The sequence below is a fragment of the Suricata suricatta genome, chromosome 13 (assembly GCF_006229205.1).
Source record: "Suricata suricatta isolate VVHF042 chromosome 13, meerkat_22Aug2017_6uvM2_HiC, whole genome shotgun sequence".
NCBI classification, from domain to species: domain Eukaryota; kingdom Metazoa; phylum Chordata; class Mammalia; order Carnivora; family Herpestidae; genus Suricata; species Suricata suricatta.
This window is the reverse complement of record NC_043712.1, coordinates 36,696,182-36,718,777: the sequence shown is the minus strand read 5'-3', so window position 1 is coordinate 36,718,777 and position 22,596 is coordinate 36,696,182. Positions and strand designations below refer to the sequence as shown.

The following is a 22,596-nucleotide window of genomic DNA, read 5'->3' as shown; positions in this document are numbered from 1 at the left end:
GGCATGAGGAGATGGGGCTAAAGCCTGGTGGGTGGGTTGACCCCCTGGGTGCCAGCCTGGGTTAGCCTGTGGCCCAGGCCCAGTCTGAGCCCACAGACCTCATGGGCCATAAAAAGCACCTACAACCCTAAAGGCCCAGCACTGTCAAAGGAGACAGACCCTTAAGTCTGCCCCAAACCTCTGGCTGCTCCCCTGAGCTACTGTAGCTTGATCAATATCCCAGACCACAGCCTGACCCCATACCAGCCCTTATCCACTGCCTAGTTCCCAGCCTAAGCTACCTTCTGACCTGTAACCTTGAGCTGACCCTAAGCTACATCTGACTTTGGAGCCCTGACACTAGTCATGGCCTGAACTCACTCATACCCTGGAACAAGCTTGACTCCACTGCCTGATTCTGACTCCCTGGGCCCTTGAGACTATGAATCCTTGAGGACAAGGACTGTCTTGCTCCTTGGGTCCAGCACAAGCCCACAGCCTGGGCCCGAGTGTAAGAGGGAGATGCCTGATCAGGAAGGAGAGCCAGAGGTAAGTAAAGGGAAATACTAACTAACTGCCCTGCCTAACATCTCCCTTCCAGGATTTCTCCCCATTACTCTGGGTGCCACAAAATCAGATGTGTTCCCATCACACTAATGGAGGTCACTTGGAACCCCTTAGGGCCTCAGATCAGGATACTTCCCTCAGCCCCATTTGTCTTCCCAGGCCTATCCCTTCTCCCTGAGGAAAGCCTCTCTGACTGCTTCAGGCTTCGCATTGGAACAGCTGACATGGGTCATATGGATATCTCCCATGCCACGTGGCTCTGATTCTGGCACTTAGGATCTGGGCAGGGCAGGGCACTCACATGCTGCCACTGGTCCAGGATGAGGGGTCGGTAGCGTAGAAAGAACTTGAGAGGAAAGGAATCAGGGTCAGGCCAGGTTGAAGGGGTCTGCCAAGTCACCTCTAGCCGGCGAGGGTTGCTGGGTACTGGTCGGGCTACCACATTTTCTGGAGGGTCAGGCTTCACTGTTAAAGAGACACAGCTTCATTACCACACTAATTTCTGAAAACAAGCCTACTTTGTCAACCCCAGTCACCATGTCCATCATCTCATATTGTCAACTCTTGTCATAACTGTTATGGTTGCCACCCCTCTTCTCTGTTGTCAATGCTGGCAACCACCATTAACAACCATCTCATTATTTCTACCTCTCACATCCCTATTCCCACCAAAGGCTGTCACTACAGTCACTGTCACCAGCTCAGGATAACGATATCCCAAATTTCATCCCATCATCCCAGCCCCATGCTCATGATGGCCAGCATCCCAATTACCAAGTCTAAATTATGGCTCCACCATTACCAGTATCACCTCCATTGTCATAGGGATCATCCCTCCTGCACCAGCATCACTCCCCTCAAGCTCAGCTTTTCACCTCAACTCTTCCAGTACAAAACTGAGATACAGTCTACCCTGGAAGAGTCTGGGTTTGAAGCTGCTCTGTGGGTCAAGGTTAAAAGACAGTCCACAGGTGTGGCAGATATGGGGTGGCCTCCTGACAGGAATCTAAGGGCCTACCTCATTTAGAAAAAGTCTGGCTGCAGGACTCAGCCAAGGCATGGAGGGCAGGCAAAGGGTCTGGCTGGGATGGAGTAAAAGCAGGGAAGGGGTCTGGCTGAGATGGAGCAGAAGCAGACAAGGGGTCTGGCTGGGATTGGGGCAGGGGCAGACAGAGGGTCTGGCAGGGACAGGGGCAGGCAGAGGATCTAGCTGGGGTGGGACAGGGACAGGCAGAGGGTCTGGCTGGGGTGGGGGTGGGGTGAGGGCGGTATCTGTCCCAGTCCTGTCTCCTGTTCTGACACCTCATTCATCACAGGCCGTAAGGAAGCCATTAGTGTGGGGCGGGGGTGGGGGGGGCTGGAGGCTGCAGCTGCACAAGGGTCTGGCCCAGCCTGTCCCCCTCCCCCTCCTGGATACTCTCAGAGCCAGAGAGAGTATGGGAAGAGCTGCTGGAAAGGTCTCTTGGACCCTACAGGTAAAGGACACTCAAGTATTCACAGGTATATACATGCCATGAACACACGTGCACATGAATATACATGCCACATATACCTACGCACACATGTGACTATCCCCACCAATGCTCATATACACCTCTGGCACACACCCACTTACACACTCCCACTAGAGTATGCTGCAGGGACCACCCCCTCCCCACGCACCAATGGTGAACTCGTCGAAGGTGATAGCTGTGGCGTTGTGGCCCAGGGCATTGCTGACACTTATCGAGACCTTGTACTTGATGGTGGAGAACAGGTGCATGTAGCGGATGTGGCAGCGGTTCTTGAGGGCTGGGTCCTTCTCACAGACCATAATTTTGGAGCCATGCCTGGGGAAGGGTGAGGCCCAGGCACTGTTACCAACATCAAGGGTTAGCTGAGGCAGAGGTTGGGGGAAGGTCAAGCCCAAGGCTGGGCTAGGGTCTGGACTGAGGGCACAGTGGGTGGCTGGAGGAGAGGTCAGAGGACAGGGCTGGAACCGGGTCACAGGCAAGTCTACTCACAGCACGGTCACATTGAAGGTGTTGGGGATGTAGGTGGGGGTGGGCAGATGCCAGCTGCAGTAGAAGCCCTTGGGGTAAGTGTTGGAGCGGCAGCTGAGCACAGGCTCCCGCGGCGGCACTGGGGGTAAGGACAGCACGGTCAGGGTATTCTTGGAGCCCCTAGTCCCCTGCACTAGTGTGGGGGCAGGTGGGCCCCAGAACCCCAGCTCTCCCCCCTTCAGCCCATCAGCAATGCCAGAGGTTGGGGAGGGGTGGCTGTCAGTGAGGGTCTGAGGCTTCCCAGGCCGCAGACAGCCAGATGTTTAATTAAAGAAAAACAAGGGCTATATGAAGAGGGAGCCCCCCCCACCTGCTCAATAGAGGCGGAAACTGTGGGGGAACAGGGGGCTGCAGGCCTCAGCTCATCAATCACAGGATGGAGATGATGTCTGGGGGAATCAGCCCCCGCTCCACATCTCCTGACACGTTGTGTCCATTCCCAGATAAAAACTGCAACAGAAGCTGGGACGGCGGGCAGATGGTCCTGACTGGGTCCTCTAGTTACTGGAGTAGTCAGAGTGTGCTCCCTGGAGAAGAGTCATCCCAGGCTTCCCCTCAGTAGAGATTAAGAAACACAAGGACAGGCCTGCTGGTTCCACAGAAACAATGGCACTGGGTGGCTGTACATGTATGTATCTCTGTGTAGGTGTCTACATGCATGGGTATATATGTTACATGTGACATGAACAACCCATGATGGAATGTAGAGGTATCTATGGGCATGGCTCAATGTGTGGCCACGTAGGACTGCATGCATGTGCATATGCCTATTAAGAGGAGCTCCTCTTCCCTTGATATATACCTCACTTCTAAGCCCCAGCTCCCAGCTGCTCCATCACAGACCCTTTAAGAAGCTCTTTACTTGGTCAGCAGCTCCCTTCACTGTAGAATGGGGAGTCCTAGAGAGGGATGGGGATCTGCCTGGAGTCACACAGCAAGCTAGAGCTGGGATTAAATCCCAGGATGGAGATACCCACCTACATGACCACTCATACACACTTGGGAAGTCCTTACTGCTATTTAACCACACTTCTTGCTGCTGTGAGCACTTAGCCCAGCTGTCCCACCCTCAGGCATTGGGTAAGGCGTGAGGACAACCGGCTCAGGTTCCTGGAAGGAGGCAACTTTTGTGATCTGACCCAGGCAAGGAATGTCTGTCAGTGGCTCCAGGGACACTGACACCTCCCTCCCGTGCCCCCCCCCCCGGCCCACCCCCTGCCTGACAGGTGGACAGGAAATGGGAGGGGGTAGCTCAATAAGCCAGGGACTGTGAAGGGGGGAGTGCATGTCTATGCTTGCTGAGTGGTCATGGTGACACATGGGGAACTATGGGCTTTCATCCACAGTGTAACGTGATGGTGACGGACTGTGTGATTGTGTGTACATGTCCAATATGTGTGAAGTATATGTGTATTGGGGCCAAACCCCCAGGGCCCAATCTGGCTTTGCAGGAGGAAAGATGAGGGGGTCAGAGAGGCATCTGGGAAGCTGGGTATGTGTAGCAGCTAGAGTAGGCTATGCTGTGGGCAAAGGCAGCTCCATGCCCCAGGCCTGGAGAGGAGAGTCAGAGCCCAGCTGAGCCCCCACAAGGGGCAACCTGCATTCTATCCACTGCTGTCTGCCTCCCCTGGGAAGCTTTCCTGGCCCTGTGTCCATCTTGTGTCTGTTCCATGTTCATCCTGTGTGCCTCTCCTATCCCTTCCCTAACTTCCCAGGGGTGCAGAGGCATGGGGGTGGGGTAGGGGGTGGCCAAGGACACAGGAAGTACCTTGTGGGGGCCTGTAGGCCAGGCCAGAGTTGGCAGCCACCCCAGGAGGAAAGGACATTCTGAGGTCGGCTGAGAAGCCTCCACTCCCCCCTCCTGCCACCTCCCCCCCTTACCCCCAGCTTCAAAGGAGAAGGGTGCTGGGGGTGGGGGCTGGGTACTAAAGGCTGCAGAGTCAGCTCCCTGCTGCCTGGGACTCTTTGGAGGGCAGAGCGGGCCATAGCACTGGACTCACCGGCCCCCTCCCCCAGCCAGCCTCTCCACTGACCAGTCCCCTCCATTCCTTCTGATCATCCTCCCCCAAGACCAGCCTCCCCCTCAAACCAGTTCCTCTCTCTGACTGGGCAGGTCATGGGAGACCAGGGGGCCAGGCAGGGCTTTGTCTGTCATCTGGCTACTCCTGCCTGGCCTTGGGCCCTGAGTAGGGAAGGGCTTGGGTTTCCTGACAGGGACCAGGTTTCTCAGAGGGAAAAGGAGGAAAGAAAAACAAAGAAAGGAAGAAAAGGAGTGACTTGCTGCAGCTGGAGCCCAGCTGAGGGGCCGGGTGGGCGGAGGTGGGGGTGCTGTGAGAGACCAAGTGTGAGGTTGTGGGACAGTGTGTAATCAGGCCTGTTGTGAGCGTGCTGCAAGACGGGGAAGAAGCTGTTTTTAAGACACTGCAATTGCGAGGCTGTGTGTTAACTCTGAGAGGCTTCATGTGTGTGACTGAGACTGGGCAGTTGTGTAACTCTGCAATTGGCTGTGTGTGATTCCGGGCAGGGCTGTTTGATTTCAAGACTGTCTGTATGTGTACAGCCAAGTGGCTGCGGTACTCTCTGAGAATGCGTGTAAGTGCGCCATTGTGTCTGAAATGCAGTGACAGCAAGACAATATACCTGAAACACTATATAGGAGATGGAGCTTAAGCCTGAATATATTTTTTCAAACTGTGGGTGTGGGAAAGTGCCCAGAATTTCAAGTATGTTCACATGTATGAGCTGAACACCATGTGAGAACATGTTAGTGGCTCTGTGTGACCTAAAGCTCAAATGTATTTGTATCTTGTCACAGTCTGGCATCCCAAGTTGCCCCTTGTGGGGGCTCCTGAGATGCCCAAGTGACTGTGTCAGTTTGTGGCAGAATGTCCTTGGGTCCCATGCGGGACCGTGTATGCGTGTACATTGCCCCTGCTGGCCTGGGGTTTGTTTGTTTTCTTCCTAATTGGCTTGTTTTTCCATGTCCAGTCTACCAAACCGCATGTTTTTCCTCTCATCTCGCCAGCCTTCCTGGGCTGGAGCCCCCGGCACGCACGAGGCCTGCCCGCCGGCCGGCCCAGAAAGGAGGAGAAATAGGCTGCCCACACCCCTGGCCAGGCCAGATCAGGCCGGGCGGGGCAGGGTGACCCTTCCAGCTCCAGCCCTGCCGTGACCCACCCACACTCCTCCTGTGTGGCATCAAACCCATGGCCTGTTCCAACCTTATCTCATGATATCTCTCAGTGCACCCCAACTTCTGGACTCCTACATACCCCTGTCCTGCCTTGCCACCTGTCCTTTTCTCCCCGACATCTTCAACCACAAGCTGCTCTTTCCTTCTCAGCCAAGCAGGCCTGAGGGGGAAGTAATGCTGAACCAGGGGTTCTGTAGTTCCTGTCCTGACCAACCAAATACAGATATTTAAAACTGGATAAGGAATTGTCCATTTTAAATTAGTAAATTACTCTGATTTGTTTTAGCTTAAAATCAGAAAGACACTGAATCAAGTGTCTAATAAACAAAAGGATGCTACTAAAGGTAACCCTGTGATCCCATTTCCTAATGTGGGCAGTCCTTTCATCATCCTGGGTGGGAACTCCTTTGGGCTGTTTGTGAGCATCCACTTGAGGGCAGGAAGGTGGATTAGACGAAGAGTAGTTCAGGGATCAGTCTGGTTGAGGGGACTTTAAAGAGATATATTTTTTTGAATGTTTATTTTGAGAGAGAGAGAGAAAGCATGCATGTTCACGAGCAGGGGAGGGGGAGAGAGAAAGAGAGACAGAGAGAGAGAATCCTAAGCAGGCTCTGTGCTGTCAGTACAGAGCCCAATTTGGGGCCTTAAACTCATGAACAATGAGATCATGATCTGAGCCAAGATGAAGAGATGGATGCTTAACCAGCTGAGCCATCCAGGCACCCCTCAAGTGGATATTTTTATGATCAGCTTCCCTTGGAAATAGAAACATGAAAATCATATATGGTTAGGGTAAATACAAAATATTTTTTGGCTCAAATGACTTACAAATCAGGGGTAACTTTGTCCTGTTCTCTGAGTGCTGGCTAGAAGAATAATTTGATATTGAGTATTGCCAAACCCAGTCTCTTACTACTAATATAAAGTGACTGAGACAATCATGATAAATGTGCCCTGTCCTCTGACCACCAGCTTTTTAGAAGGAAATAAGGCAATGAGAGATAAGTACCTGTGACTATAGCCAATTCATGGCTAGCTGTCCTCTGATAGGCAGGGCCTGGGGAATGGTCGGCACTATATATAAAAGGTCTGGGCTCTGGTGACAACAGGGATGCTGTGAGCATGTCCTGTGGGTACAGCCTACAGACATTACTTCCAGACCCAATTTCCCTCCAGTGGCCTCTCAAAGATCAAGTCATTAGGAATGGGGGCCCATGATCACCAAGGCCTAGCCATCATGGCCAGCCTTGTCCATCCTAAGGGCTTCTGTGATTCAAATTGAGATGACAAGGGTGTCAAATTGGTCTCATCCTTTTTCCATGGAACTCAATGTATGGCCTTTTCTGTGTGCAGGGACCTGGGGCTAGGCTGAGAGTTCCACTTCCAATGGCCCTCATGGTGGGCCAGAGAGAACTCAGGTAGGCTGGTCCTGTTTTTCTCAAGCTGGCCAACAGGGGTCATTCCACTCTTGGCTTGCAACTAAGACAGCTGGTTATGATTGCCATCCTTCCAGTTTAAACACATAGAAAACTTTAATGTATGAAAAGGAATATCCCTACCAAAACATATTTTCACCCCTACCCTAATCCCACTAGTGGGTCAGTGTTTTGTGGATGACCATGAGAGACCACGAGCAACCTTTCAGTCTAACATTTCCCATGGTTGTCCATAACAATGTACTGACAAGGGGCAAAGGGCCTGCTCCCTCAAGCATCTCCTCCTCTCAGCAGCTCCCTGGGAATAAAGAAACCATCTTCAAAAAGCAGGGTGCCTCACCAAAATGGGATGATGTCAGAGAAATATGAATCTTTGGATTGAGGAGAAAAGAAATGGACCTGTGTTCAGAATATTTATTCTGTTGGTGAGTGCCTCTGGTTGAGATCTGGGTGCCTGCTCAGCTGACCCTCGGCAACACTGATAAGCTCATCATTCCAACTTCTCTAAACCTGTCTTCTGAATCACATTCACTCACTCTTCCCTCTACTTCCTGTTGGCTCCTTATCTCTTTTTGTGGCTCTTTTCTCTCCATTAACCCTTTATAAAGTGATAGTCTTGAGGGTCCAGCTCTGGGTCCTCTTCTCTCCTCATCCCAGAGTCTGTCCCTTGGCCATCTCATCCCATCCAAGGCCTTTCTCTTCCCATGCCCAGCCCAGGCCTCTCCTGAGTCCTAGACCCTCAGATTCACTGACTACAGTTATCAACTCTCAAATGTCCCTCAAGGACCCCAACCCAACCCAGCTAGAGCAGATGGTGGTGGTGCTGCAACAGATCCTTGGCCCATACCTACTGCCCTCTTCTGCAGTTATTTGCCCAAGAGCTTTCATTGGTCACCAAAATCTGCATTGCCTGCTGAGGCATTAGGCCAATAGTACAGGGGAATTAAAGCATCCCTGCCCCCACCCCCAGGAGACTCTTTCAACCACGGATGGACAGGAGCTTCTGAGCTCCCTCACCCCCAGGCAGGAGAACTCCCAAGGTACACGTCTGCCTGGGCTCTCAGAGTTCTCCCAGGGTTAAGCTGCAGCTGCCCAGAGGGTAACTGAATAGCTGGTGGCTGGATAACTCTGTCTTTATTGGTCAACTTAACTTCCTTTTTCTATCACTTTCTCATTTCCTTACGGTGTTTCTGCCACCTGACAAACTCCTTGCATACAATTCTCATCTTGGAATCTGATTCTCAGAAAACCCAAACTAATAATACCTGCATATTACTTTCCAAATAATACACTATCTTTTCCTCCACTGACCTTTCCACCTTGCCTCTGTAACAGTGATTGGTAGCACTAGCTGTCTTGACTTCTCCTGCTCTCTACTTTCCTGTCCTCTTTACCTTCAATCTACCACCAACTCCTGGAGGTCCAACCAGTCCCTCGCAACTCCCCCAACTCCATGTCCCAGTCCCTGGTCCTCATCATCTCTCCTGCACCCAGCAACAGCCTCCTTCCTGCCCTGGCACTGCCCCATCTAACCTGTCTCTTTTCACCACAGTGAAAAGGATCTTTTAAGAACATAACCCTGATCATGTCACTCCCTAGCTTCTAGGATCATCCCCTTCTTTAGCTCCCTTTCCTCATTTACACCAGCCCTCCTAGCCTTGGAGGCCTTTTCATGCCCTCCCAGCCTTGAAAACCTATAGTCATACTTAGCTCTTTGTCAGAAGTGACGTTTTCAATATATCCCCCAATGCTCCCCAAGTCTCCATGTGCCTTCTACTCCAGGAAGCCTTTTTTCCCTGAAGCCTCCCAGAGTGCCCATTCCTATACCCACAGAACCAGCCTCTGTGAGAGCACACCATAAAGTTGGCTCACTCCAGCTTAGAGCTGTGACCCTAAGGTTCCTCCCTACTAGGCCCCAGATAGGCCATGCCCTGCCAGCCCTCCCCTGCCCATCTTGTTATAAGGAATATGATTTCCGGATCTCAAAGACTTCCGGGGGTGGGGTGGGGCTGAAATACCTGCACAAAATGCCCAGGGGTCTGGACTCAGTGGGAAACACTGGGCTCAGAGTCAGAAGAAAAGGCTAGGATAGGATCAGAGGACAAGGGTCAGGGTGCTACAGCCCCCCTTCCCAAAAGGAAGAGGACTTGATCTGAGCTAAGGGTCTGGGCCTCACGGACAGTCCTCTTGAGTGGAGTGGTAGGTCAGATGAGGGCTTGGGAACAACACTTACAGCCGACATGTAGTAGGACTTGGTGGCGCAGGTGCCAAGAGTCACGGTGGAAGCAGGCGTAGAGGCCGCTATGACCCAGTTCCAAGCCACGGAGCACAAGCTGAGAGCCGTTGAGCAGGTCAGGGGCCAGGTCTGTCCCATTTACCCTCCACGTCACCGCTGCATCCCAGTTTGCTGTCCCACATGGCAGAGTCACGTCTGAACCTAGGCGCTCATACTGCACATGGGGTGCCTCTGTGGGAGGTGGGGAGAGCACAGGACAAAAGTCACAGGTCACAGACCTGCCAGGCATCACCAGGTGAATGTGCATGGATGAGACACTGTGAGGAGTCTAGGCCAAGAGGCTCTGTGTCTGATGGACTATCAGGAGAGGAGTGTGTAAATGTTCTCTGTGGCTGTGCAAGTGTATAGGTATGTGAGTGTCTCCAAATTAATATGTGTGAATGCACATCTGGGGATTTTGTGCATGAATGGGTGATCTTCCGTGTGTACGTGTTTGAAAGTTTGTGTAGCATGCTGGGAGGGGTTAAATCTCACTGAAAACCCAGGTCACTTTCAGTCACTAGGTCCTTCAGAAAGTGTTCTTGACCCCTGTGACCCTAACCTCTTGCCACCTATAGGCCCAGCCCCAATCATTGACATCTGTTACCAGGCAAGCTAGAGCTGAGGGGCCCTACTTCGGGACTCTCTCTGTTTCTTGTTCCGTCGTTGTCGCGGTCTTGCACTCTCCCTCTCCCCAACTCTGGCCCCCTCGACCAGCTGCCCCCTAACCTGCCCTGCTTCAGCCATCCAGGGCTTGGGCAGCAGCAGGAGAAGGTAGATCCAGGATGGGAGCCCTAGGGAACTCCTGGCAGCTATCAACTTTGTGAGGCAGGAACTGCTGAGATGGGGGGTGGGGAGAGAGCTGGGACCAAGAGAGCTCTCTGACCATTCCTCTCCTGCCCCCAGGAGGGGCCTGTCAGAGCCAAAAGCAAACCCCAGTTCTGGCCTCAGCAACCCAGGCTTGATGGACTGAGCCCAGGAGACTGGAGTGGAAGGGTGGGAGGGAGCACCTGTCAAGAGGCAGCACTAGATGGGGGAGGTGAATAGGACACAGAAAATCGGGACACTGATCTACAGACAACAGCAGAGAAGCAAACATGTAGAGCTGGGTGATGTGAATGTAATCTCCTTGTTCCTCATCCTGCCCCCCCAAGCCAGGAAGGACAGATGCTTCCCAGGTCTTGGCCAGATCTGTGGAGGAAGGGTGGGAGGGGAAGAGAAAAGTGAGAGGGGGGCAGGGGTGGGAGGGGGCTGCGGGATCCCTCGTTAACACTTGCTTACATCTCCCCTCCAGAGAGCCACCCCGCTGAGTTGGGGGATTTTCAGAGGCAATTCCTGTTAACGAGCCAATTAACTTGGGCCAGTGGCCTCTTAATTAGACTTGTTAACACCACCAGGACTGCAGGGGGTAGGGATCCCCCTATGCCACCAGCCACCCCCGCTCCTCCATCGCAGCCCCCTCCCCAGTACTGCTTTTCTCTGTGCTAGAACATCTGTCCCCATTTGCTGCCTCTGTCACCCTTCTGGTGCCAGGGTCTCTCTGTGTCTTCAGGTTTCTCCCCTGCTGCCTGTCTCTGTCTTGCCCCTCTCTGAGCCTCTCGGTCCCTGTCCCCGGTTGGTCAGAGGAGAGGGAAGTAGGAAACCCAGCCAGGCTTGACCACTCGTCTATGGGGCCGGGGACCAGCCAAACAAAGGATGAACGGCGGAAGGGCGGTGGCTGGGGGCCTTGGAGGCCACAGCTGTGAGGCTGGACCAGAGACTGAATGGGGGCCTCCCCCTGACCAGAGGCCCAGTGTCCAAGGCTCAAGCCATAGAGCCCACCCCCCCCACCCATCCACCAGCCCTAGCCATTAAGCCCCCCTCCAACCTCCCTTCTCAAAACTTGGAGCTTCCAGGAAACATGCCAAGCCCCTCTCTCTTAGCCCTGCCCCCTCCCTCACTAACAGACATTCTGCATCCAGCTGCCTGAAGAGAAGGCTGAAAACTGACCGTAGGGGAGGGGGTGTGGCCACCACGGTCCCAGCGGCCACACATCAACACTGACCAAAAGCAGCTCAGAACTAACTTGGACCCAATGTGGTTCTTTAGTACTGCAGGGCAGGTACACCCATAAGATGAGGAAACAGCCACCTAACAGCACAACAAATATAATGGCAATGGGATAACACTCCCAAATCACCCTGTCTGACTCACAAAGGAAACAAACACAACTGACAACAATGAGAAACCAACAATGTAAGGGCAGGGCAGGAATGAAAAAAGGACAACACAATGACAGAAGACAACTACAGGCCACAATGCAGAGGTAGAGGGGGCAACAGGACATGACAATCACACATGACACACTGTCACAACTGCTACAATAACACAACGGCAATGCACACAGCCATGCAACAGCTCCGAAGATGGCAATGATTTAATCCTTTGTCTCTGGATAGCTCTCCTCCCGCCCTGTGGGTGCCCCTACTGATGTGCTGTCCATTTCAGAAATTAAATCAAGCAGCAGGGGGAGGATGGGGTTCTTGGCCTTGACGCGGTGACAAATGCTCCAAAGGAATCAGCTGTGAAAAGGTTGTTAGAAGCCAGGATGAGAGACAGAGACAGGATGAGGTCATGGACATGGAGAACACAGAAGGACAGAGCTGACGGCTCCCTCACACCTGCGCACACAGGCTCACATGGGGACCACATGCCGGAAACAGTCCCCCTGGGCGTCTTAAGCAACTTCACATCACCACACACATAGGATAAGGACAGTCACCACAAGAAGAACAAGCACACACAGAACAACTGTCCACAAGGTCACAGCCACACAAGGACACCATCCCACTTCAGGGATGGTTAACACCTGATACAAGATGATCGTATGCATACATAGGGATGCACAGTTACAAATAAGGGCAATTTAACAGGGGCACAAACATACAAAGAGATAGAAATTATCATACTATCACACATAGGATACAATCTCAACCTCAAGGACAAAGCTCCACAAAGAGTGTGGTCACACATAGACAATGTTACACACAGGGCACTGCCCCCAAGGATACAACCACACAGAGAAATGCATTTGAATAAGGACATGGTCTCACCCACACAAGAGCATAGCCTAATGCACAAAGATAGTTATACTCTCAGAGATATAGACTTAACACGCAAGCTCTTGGTCATGTGGCTCTGACACACAATACAGAATAGGGGCCAAGCCAATGGGAGTGGCCACTGGCAGGTCTAACCAGGTAAGGTCAGCACAAGAGCCTAAGACAGACTGACTACAACTGGGGGTTAATGGGTTCACTTGGTGGTCCTTTCAGTCCCTGCCAATTGGGGAGCAGCCCTGGGGTGGGCTACATTCTTTCTGGGTCTCAGTGTCGTTGTTACAAGGAAGAAGCCACCAGAGCCTTGACCTACTGCCCTCCTTAAACCCACACCCTTCAGGGTAGCACTGCTCTGTGCCTGGGCCCCAGAGGTGCCCCCACCCTCTCTGCCTCTACCTAACCCAGCCAAGGTTAGGGTAGGGGCAGGACCCACCCAAGAGGAAAGGTCCCAACAACCTAGAGCTTGCTCAAGGAGTTGAGGTGCTGTCTCAAATGCAGTTTGAGTGCTGGTGGTCAAGTTAAGAGGGCATCTGTTTCCCAGCAGGGGTACAGCATCTTGCTCTACGGTGTTGGGAAGTACTCAGCCTTCACTGGACAAAGGGTGGGGGAAGGGCAGGAGGCTGCCAATGGTCCAGCCTGAGCAATCCCTGCCTCCCCCAATCATTCTAGCTGACTGACCTGTCCCTCCTTAGCATGCCAGTCCTCTTCCACTTGTTACCCTGCCTATATCTTATTCTCAGTCCACCATCTCTGCTTCCATCTTCCCTCTGGGATAGGGGAAAGCAGTCTTGGCCACTGCCTCTCTCAGTGCCTTCCACTACACCCCCCACAAACCCCCAGGGGATCCCATTTCATCAGATAATACACAGGACCCTACCATAGCAGCCCCCAACTCCCATCTCACCTGCCTGTTACCCTACAGCCATTCTAGTAGGAAGAAGAAAAGATCATCAAGCCAGAGATACCATGAGCACAGGACCACATGGAGTGACTGGAGGACTATGCACATGAGATAACATCAGTGGGTCACTCAGCATATCAATGTCATATGACTCATGTCCTTCTGTGTGTTCATGTGTGGCAATGCCAGCAAGTGCCTGTGTGTGGTTTTGGGTAGATGCACACAGCTGTGTTGAGAAGGCTTCATGCTCAGCTCTGGGTAGGGGTCAGCAGGGAGCACCATCCCACCCCCCAGAATCCTCTTCTCCAGCACTCACCCTGAGGACTGTGTCTCTGGGCGTAGACAACAGCAGTGGCGGCAGCAAGCACAGCACAGCAGGCCCACAGGACAGGAGCAGCCATCTGCTGGGAGAAAAGGGGGGGAGGGGCAGCATCAGCCCAGGCAAGAACCTCCTGGGGAGCCCCTCTCTATTCTCAGGCAAGACTGGGAAATCCCAGCCCAAGGGCTAGGACACCTTGACCCCAAACACTCTTCTTAATGGGACTCAGGATTCTCTTCCAAGCAATAGAAAGCAACATTATTGGCATCTGTAGGCAAACATTTGATAAGATGGTAAAAGGCAACCTATAGTGGTTTGTTGCTCAATAAGGCTGCTGACTGCAGGATGTAGTCAACCACGGATGAGTTATGGAACATTGGTTATGCTGGAGCCATTTTTCTAAAAACAAAAATTACTTGGTGAGGTTGGCTAATTAGCTATAAACATTGCTAACTGAAAGGGTAATGTTTGAACTTAACGTGAGGTCTATACTTCTCCAAATTGCCTTGAATGGAAGGCCCCCTGCTGTGCTCCTGGGGGGAGAGAGCCTGAAACCCTGGATGTTTAGAAGGCTCTCATACCTGCACCCCCACCCCCACCCCCCATGAGCCTTGCCACTGGGCTCTGGGATGTTAACAGCAGCAAGGTACCAGGGTCAGATGTAGCTTTTGCTTTAGTGTACAATGACTAGGAGGGAAAGAGGGTATTTCACATATAAGTCCTTGTCGGGGGACCCTGCCCATCCTTCACCCCAGAGATATGCCCCAGGAGCCCAAGACCCTCAGCCCAGCAGATGTGCATCAGTGTCTACACACACCTATGTAGGTTTACAAAGCACAGTGAGGAGTGAGGATATGTCCCCAGAAGCCAGGATGGATCCAGTGGCCCCCTAATCTGTTATCCTGCTTCATGGGATGGATTCAACTGCACCCCACTCTGCCTCAGCACATGATCACACCTGACGGCAGGGAAATAACTATTTCCTGCAGAAAAAGCCTCAAATATGACTCTCCTACCCTAGTGTGAGGAGAGAAGGGGACTGTCCACCAGATAGAAGCAGAGATCTAGAGAGGAATACTGCTAGACACTCAACCAACATGAGTGGCAGTGTCAGAGATACAGCCTGACATACAGCCAAGACACTGTCCAGAGACACTGTCCAAAACAACCAGACAAAGCCCCAGAGAAAGAGCTCCACATATGATTGGGGATATACTAAAAATACTGTGTGAGGCACAATCAGATGAAACCAGAGAAAAAGATAGCTATAACCAGATAACCAGGCAGAGACCTGGTCAGAGACTAACTGACACAAAACCAAAGAATCCACCAGAAATACTGTAAAATGCTGGGCACATGCAAGCAGATGTACCACCAGAGAAAGAGCAAGAAACACAGGCAGAGAAACCATCAGCGACATAGCAAGAGAGTTAGAGACACTGTCAGAAACCATGCCAGAGAAACTGCCTGACACACAAGCAGAGAAATACCAGAGAAACTGATAGACACAAACAGGCATACACCCAAAAATACAGCTAGTGGGAGAGCCAGAGACATAGCCAGATGCTCAGTCAGGAAGTATCCACACCACTAAAAACACTGCCAGGGACACTCAGACACATAGACACACTGCCAGACACAGCCAGAGACACTGTCAGAAATACTGCCAGACAAACAGCCAGACATACAGCCAGAGAACTGCCAGAGAAACTGCAAACAGAGCTATAGCAGGGAGGAGACAAATGTGGGTGTCAGCCTGTAGCAGTGGGTGGGAGAACTGGAGAGATTCTGACTTCCGGGGGCTCCCTTATGGGAGAGGGTTCCTGCCTGCCTGTAGCTACACTAACCCCTCACCAGGCAAGCCCCCACATCTGCACCTGGTTTTCCTCCAGCCACAGCCACAGGTGCTCTGACTGCTCCTCCCTGGCACAGCTAGTCTCTCTAGGCCCTGGGTGGCTTTGGCTACCACTCCTACATCAGTGAGTGACTCCCAGGGCCTTAGCTACCACTTGGCCTGACTCCTCTCGATCCTCAGCCACTCCCCTATCTTCAACTACTCCTCAGGCCTAGAAGGTTAAGACAATGGCAGAGTCACCGTGAGCAAGCAGTAGCGCCAGGAAATGAACCCAGGAACTGTCTGAATTCAGAAGGAGCTAAGGAGGAAGGGAGAGGGAGAGAGAGAGAGAGGCAAGTGGCTAAAGGCCTACCTAGTTCTCCACTTCAACCCTTGCAGGTATTCCTCAGATACTCTCCTACTACCTCTGCCATCTGTCCATGCCCTTCTCCACACAGCCAGGAAAATCCCCTACCTCAGTGCCAGGCCCCACTGCCTACCACATGAGAGCAGGAACCAGGCCATGGGGAGGCAGAGGGGACCAAGGTTAGAGCACAGGATGAAAGAAGGACAGGGTAGCCCTCTGTTCCCAGCTCCTTCCTGGTCCCAGTTAGGGGTGCAGAGGCAAGGAGACAGCCTGGCATGAGTGTGCATGCACACAAGCATGAATGTATCCACGCACGTGCGTACACACACACACACACACACACACACACACATACACACACTCAGGCCCCCTCAGGGGGAGGGGTGGCTTCTTCATCAAAGTCGCCTCCATCAGCCCGATGAGTTACTGTAAGGGCCGGGCCCTGGGCCAACGGGGCTGCAGCCATGGGAGACAGGCGCTGCCGAGAGCAAGTGCTGCAGAGAGTGGGGGATGGGGTACCAAGAGAGACATTGCATGGCTGGGGGCACCCAGAAAAGAGAAAGACCTAGGGAGGGAGGAGGAGAGAGACAGAGAGAGTGGGAAAGCCATGAGCCAAGACCCAAGGGACAAGAAGACACCAAGATAGGGAGAAATGGGAGAAGAGACCCAGGAAGAGAGAGAGAGACCACAGGAGTTTGGCAGGGATTCAAGGGCAGAGGAAGGGAGAGACCCAGAGGGTCTCTGTGTCTACCCTAGAGCATCTCTCTAAGCCTATCCATCTCCCCCAGTGCAAAGGAAGGATGGTTTCAGCGTAGCATTCCTGGGGGCTATAGGGCTTCTTTCTCCCTGGAGATCCAAGAGCATAGCTCTCAGGGAATCCAGGGTAGACTAAAGCCCCACCCTATCCCACCCCTTCTCTGCCTGCAGATCCAAAAAGCCCCAAGCCAATTTGATTTTCCCCTCCCCTCAAAGTCCCAGCTGGGTCCACTCCCAGTTAGGGAAGCTGAGGCCAGAGGCATCCAGGCTATACCTCCACCCTGCCCTAGCTCACCTCAGGCCACCCATTCCAGGGCAAAGAGCATCTTCCCCAAGAATTTTCCAAGTCCACACCCATGGCTCTGGGATCGATCTGGAAGATAAATCCCATAAAGTCTCAGACAGGGTCTATGTAAACTGGCTGAGGCTCTCTGTAGACCCCTCCAGGGGGTCTGCCCACAATGAGGAGCCAATTAGAGGGCACTCCACTAACAAGAAAGGAGGCCAGTACCTAGCCCAAACCCCATTAGCACAAGGATCCCAGCACCTCTCCTGATGTAGAATCTCACAGTGTCATCATACACACACGGGTGACACATCAAGAGACAAATCCTGGATCCCCAATTTACTTTCACTGCCCCACTGTGACACAAAGACAACCATTACACAGCGATAACAACACCCAATGAAAAGGACACATTTCCATAGCTGACAATGACACACAGGGGTGTTGACAGTCACTACAGTGACAACAATGCAGTGAGTGACAGTCACATACAATGACACCAACAAATGGGGCAATGATACTGTTGACACTGACACAACCACAGTGACAGTAATCTCAGAATCAAAGAAGCAATGAGACTGACAGTCTCAGAGTAACAATGATGGTGTGTCCACAGTAACACGGGGATGGTGACAGTCAGACTCAGTAACACACCAGAATAACACCAGCTCACAGTAATACTGGCACCATGGAGGCTGACAATTACTAGCAGTGACACAGACAGACACATGACAGACTCCAGATTAGGGAGGGGCCTCAATTACTCAGTTTCTGAGTCAGGCTTATGAGGGGCCCAGCAAACTTGCCAGCTCCAGCAAACTTCCAGGTGCCCTGTGCCCCCCACCCCTCACCCCCTGCCTAGGTAAAGGCAGAACTAGAGGGAGAGGACGTGTGAATTTGAAGAACTCCTATTTATCCCAGCAGAAAGTTACACAAGCCCAACCCTCAGGAATCCTGCTACATCCAGGGCTGGAATGGGGGGTTCTGAGCATCACTGGATGGGGCCAGCTCTAACTGTGTGTATTGATGTGCAACAAAATGTTCTGAACTTCAAAGCATTAGTTGGTGTGGGTATGCTGAGGTCAGGTAGGCTCAATCTGGTCTGAACAATGAACGAATGAGGAGGGCCAATGTGGTACTCCCCAAAATTGTGACATCTCCACAGCTTCTAGGTAATCCCAGATTCCTGAATCCTTCAGTTTGAGGAAAAAAACACTGTCCTAGGGCCTCATCCCTTGCCTCTCTCCCAAGAGCAGCTGTAGAGGACCCATCCTGAGAAAAGGCAAGAACACAGGACAGGACATAGCATGGACTGACTCAAAAGCCTAGAGAACGAACTATAGAGGCCTCAGACCTGCAGAGGAATTATGGTGGAGCAAGGAAAAGAGACACCTTTACGTGGAGGTAGAGAGAGAAAATGAGAGAGCAGTGGGAGTAACAGGGACAAGGATATGGTGGGCAAGGAGGAGCAGCAATGGCCAAAGAGGAGCCTGGGAGAGACAGTCAGGGCTGGCTGGAAGCTCCAAGAGGGGGAGGAGGGGCTAAGGCCGAGAGGCCCCCAGATCCCACCAGGCCTAGGCAGCCTGGACAGCGTGGGCGGTGGGGGCGGGGGCAGAGGCCTAAGCAGTCCAGAGGGTTTGGGGGGGGGGGTTACAGGCTGAAGAGGGAAGCCTGGCCCCTGGCAGCTGGCCCGGCAGACCCCCCACCAGGGAGGGGGCGGACCTGGGTCAGGGGCCAGCTTCTGGGGCTGAGGCTGGCTGGCCACTGGGCAGGCTCCCACTCCCTGTGGTGTCTCTACCTTTTATCTCTGAGTCTCTTGTCTCTGGCTTTCTGCTTTCTCTCTGAATCCAGACCTGGCCCTCCTCTCAGCTGCTGGTGCCCCCACCCTGAGAGGCATAGGAGCCATGCCTGGGTTCAGGATTCAAGCCTTACCTCCTTCTGTGCTACCACATCCCCAGTCACTCCAGAGTCAAGGCCCAATGCTCAGAGGAAAGGATCCCACCCAAACATAGGCCCTTATCTCCCTCCATAGAAGGGGGCAGAAGTTGAGCACCAGTGGAAGGAGGGCCAGGAGGGAGACAGGGGGAGCAGTCCCCAGCTCCAGCCTCTGGCTGAGGTTGTGAAAAGGAGGCGGTCCAATGTGAGTGATTTGGGGGGGTGGGTATCCGCACCTGCTGTTGTGACCTCCACAGCCGGAGATGGGGGTTTGGGGGGGGACAAGATTCCAGTGGATTTTGGCAGCAGCCAGGACTCTGAGTGTTCAAACCCCCCACCTCCAGTCTCCTGCTCCATGGGGACCCTGAGATCAGCATGTGCATGCCCTGCTGCACGTGTGTGCAGGCATGTTGCGGGGTGGGGGGGGTGCACCTGGGACCTTCCCATGATGGGCCTGGCTGGGCAGAGGGGAGGTGTCCTGGAGAGGTAGGAATCTGAATCCCACCAGCCCATGCCCACAGGTAGAGCCCTATTCAGGGCCCTGCATGCTGCCTGGTGATCTGGCATAGGCTTGTATATGCACACATACACAGGCTTGGGCTTAAGCAGCCCTCTAGGTGTAAAAGGTCTTGGCTTTCTCCCTCAAAGGTCATCTGGTCCAACCCCCTGCCCTTCAAATAGAAAACAGGAAGGGGCAGGTAAGTGTCTATCTTCCTTTTGGGCACATGGTCTCTGGACAACTTCAGAGAACCCAGGGCACAAGTGCCAAATTCCCCATCCCCCTAACCTCAGTCCAGAATCTCCTCTGGCTTCTAGGAGAATCAAGAGGACCCCTCTACCTAGAAGAGGGCCATGCGCCAGTCAGGTTAAGTCTTCAGGGAATGGGGGTTGCTCTTCTTGGAGAGACAGATGGCTGCAGCAGGAGGTTAGATAGCTGGAAGAACTCCCATTCATTGGTGGGGGATGGGCAGAAAAATGACGGTTGTGGGGGGACATCTCAGCTGATGAGGCAGGGCAGGAAGGAGGCTGCAAGGCCCTCCACAGAAAGAGAAGGATGGACAGAACAGATTTCCAGACTTGGGAGCTGGGACAAAGACCTATCTGCCTCAGCATCTCTCACTACACCCCACCCCTGGTCCCATCACTGCTATGGTGCAGATACACCCTCTAATACATACACAGAGGCCTATGCTTGCAAGCTTGTGTACACACACACGCACGCACACACACACACACAGGTGGGGTGGGAGGCAGGGGCGACATTGCATGTGAAGCACTGGTTTCTAACAAAAAGAACTGAAAATGGTCTTTCTGACAGCGAGAATGGACTAGGAAGAACAGAAACTTCGCCTGTCTTCATGTAACAATGTCCTGTTCTCCCTGCCTCCCTAACACACACACACACTGCATACACTACTTCTGAGGAAGCTTCTGGTCTGTTGGGCAAAAGCAAGCCATCCTTCCTCCCCCTTACTCCCTCCTCACAGTGGGGAAGCCAGAGCAATCTGTTCCTGATGGGTAAACACAGGCATGAGTACGTGCGCACACATGCTCACACACACACCAGCAGTTCAGGGTCACATAGCACCCAGTGCTCACTTCTCCCCAAGACGTAGCACACACTGGGGACTCTCACTACAACCTGGCAAACTCCTTGAAGCCCTCCCTACCTCTAAACACACACACACACAGCCAGAGATTCACAGACACACCCAGGCAGCCTCTCAGACACTGGCACCCAGAGTTCACCATTGTGACCACACATCTTGGCCATCCCATGGGGATGCCCACTGCCACAGCTTCACACATAGTGTGCATGCACACACGTATTACAGTCACAGTCATACACACAGACTCTCACACACACTCACTCAAGACAGGCACGGTTTCACATATGGATGCCATCACACATTCAGAACAGTCTATTCCACACAGATATCATTGCATCTCCAGAAATTCAGAGTCCCCCAGTCACCCTCAGCCTCTCATGCTCCCACATCCAGCAGTGAGAAATACAAAGATACACACTCAGCATAGCTACTCCATGCTGGGACCTTGGATTGCCTGGGGTTCTGCTCTTGCGGGGAGGGTGCTAAAGTTCAGGGTAGCCTGAGGAAGGAAGGAAAAGGAAAGGAGGAACTTTGTTCATCCCAAAAAGCAAATAAATATCTGATAATTTCCTAGGTGGTTCCTTTCTTCTCTGACCCTGCTTTCCCAGCATTTTGGAATAAGTATAGATCCAGGCCAGTGTAAGGAAGCCCCTGGGTGAAGAGGTGGTGGTACTGGTAGCAAGAGCCAGAAAACCCCAGAAATCAGCTCACTTCCCAGGCACCTCCCTCCTCCCTTCAGCACCTCCTCTTCTCCAGGATGAGGATCAGCAACAGTTCTCAACCTAGCCACCTGCTGTGTGATCCCAGTCCTCTTCAAAACCTCTTTGTGCCCACAAGTATCTATAGTGCACCTGAGTGTCAGGCCTGGCTGTAGGAGGCAAGGTAAGGAGAAGGAGATATGGCTCAGACCTCAACCCCCAGCCCCTGCCAAAGCCCTGTCATTACTGTTAGGCCCAAAGAGAGATGGACAGCACTGGCCAAGCAAGTGCTCTTCTAACTAACCATTGAGGACAAGAATCACAAAGTGTCCTTGGACCCTGCAGCCCTGTGCCCCGTCACAAGAGAGGACGCTCTGTCGCTGTCCAGGCAGAATGGAATCCAAGATGTGCTGGCCAGGCCCCAACCCCGGAACAACTGGCAATGCTGTTGACATCCTTACCACTTGCCACTCCAGGTGTAGCTTGGGTCCTAATGCTGTATACTAAAGGGAGCATGGTAGGGCTCCACGGAAGCCAAGAAAGGGAGCAAACACCAGGAAGCAGAATGTAAGGAAACCAGGTAAGGCAATCCCATAAAGCCTAGGTGATGGGGACTTAAGGAAAGTAGACAGTGGGAACAAAAGAAATCAGGCAGCAGGGTCTGGGGACACCAGGTGACAGAGCCCAAAAGAACACAGGCTGTGGGGACCAAATGAAACTAGGCAGTGGGAACTAAAGTTTGCTAGGAGGTGGGGACAAATGAAGCCAGGCAAGAGGCCCACAGGATGTGAGAAAAGAAAGATATCAAGAGCTCATCCCCTCAGTGTAGATGTCACCCCCACACCCTGGACCTCTCTCTCCATAGTCCCCTTCCCACCCAAGTGGTGGCCCCCTCCCCCAGGCCAATGGACACGGCCAGAGCCCCCTCCTCTCTCAGAGGCCTGGGCCAGTTTCAGCCAATGGGCCCCAGCCCCATCCCAGGGACCTCAGGAAGTCCCAGTCCCTCCCACCGGCTGTAGAGGCCGGGGGGCTGAGGAGGGGGGGGAGAGAAAGAGAAGAGAGACAGCTTGGCAAGGGGAGCGCGCTGAGCAGCCGCGGGGGGCGGGGGCCGAGAAAGGAGCGGGAAGCTCCGAGGCGGGCTGGCAGGCGGCGCGGGCGGGGGCGTCTCAGCCGCGGCAGTGGGGGTGACAAGTTCTCCGGCCCTGCGGCCGAGCGGCCACTGACCTGGGTCCCCGCGCAGGCACCCCGTCGGTGCCTCTGGCGCTCCGTGGGTCCGCCTGGCAGCCGGCGGGCATCGGGC

General features: G+C 53.2%; 1 protein-coding gene across 8 annotated transcripts in view; it reads right to left on the bottom strand.

Annotated features, from left to right (window-relative positions):
- The window catches only part of CNTFR (ciliary neurotrophic factor receptor), a 53,908-nt gene that overhangs the window by 20,543 nt on the left and 10,769 nt on the right, over nt 1-22,596 (bottom strand). For 3 of the 8 annotated variants that reach the window (XM_029920612.1, XM_029920614.1, XM_029920615.1), the window contains 5 exons: nt 13,808-13,892; nt 9,451-9,684; nt 2,550-2,667; nt 2,209-2,375; nt 848-1,011 (listed from right to left, as the gene is read on the bottom strand). In XM_029920612.1, the coding sequence (XP_029776472.1) occupies nt 848-1,011; nt 2,209-2,375; nt 2,550-2,667; nt 9,451-9,684; nt 13,808-13,892 (768 nt within the window). Of the gene's footprint in view, nt 1-847; nt 1,012-2,208; nt 2,376-2,549; nt 2,668-9,450; nt 9,685-13,807; nt 13,896-17,062; nt 17,141-22,520 lie in introns of those variants that run through there. The other 5 variants (XM_029920616.1, XM_029920618.1, XM_029920611.1 and 2 more) reach the window with 5 other exon arrangements.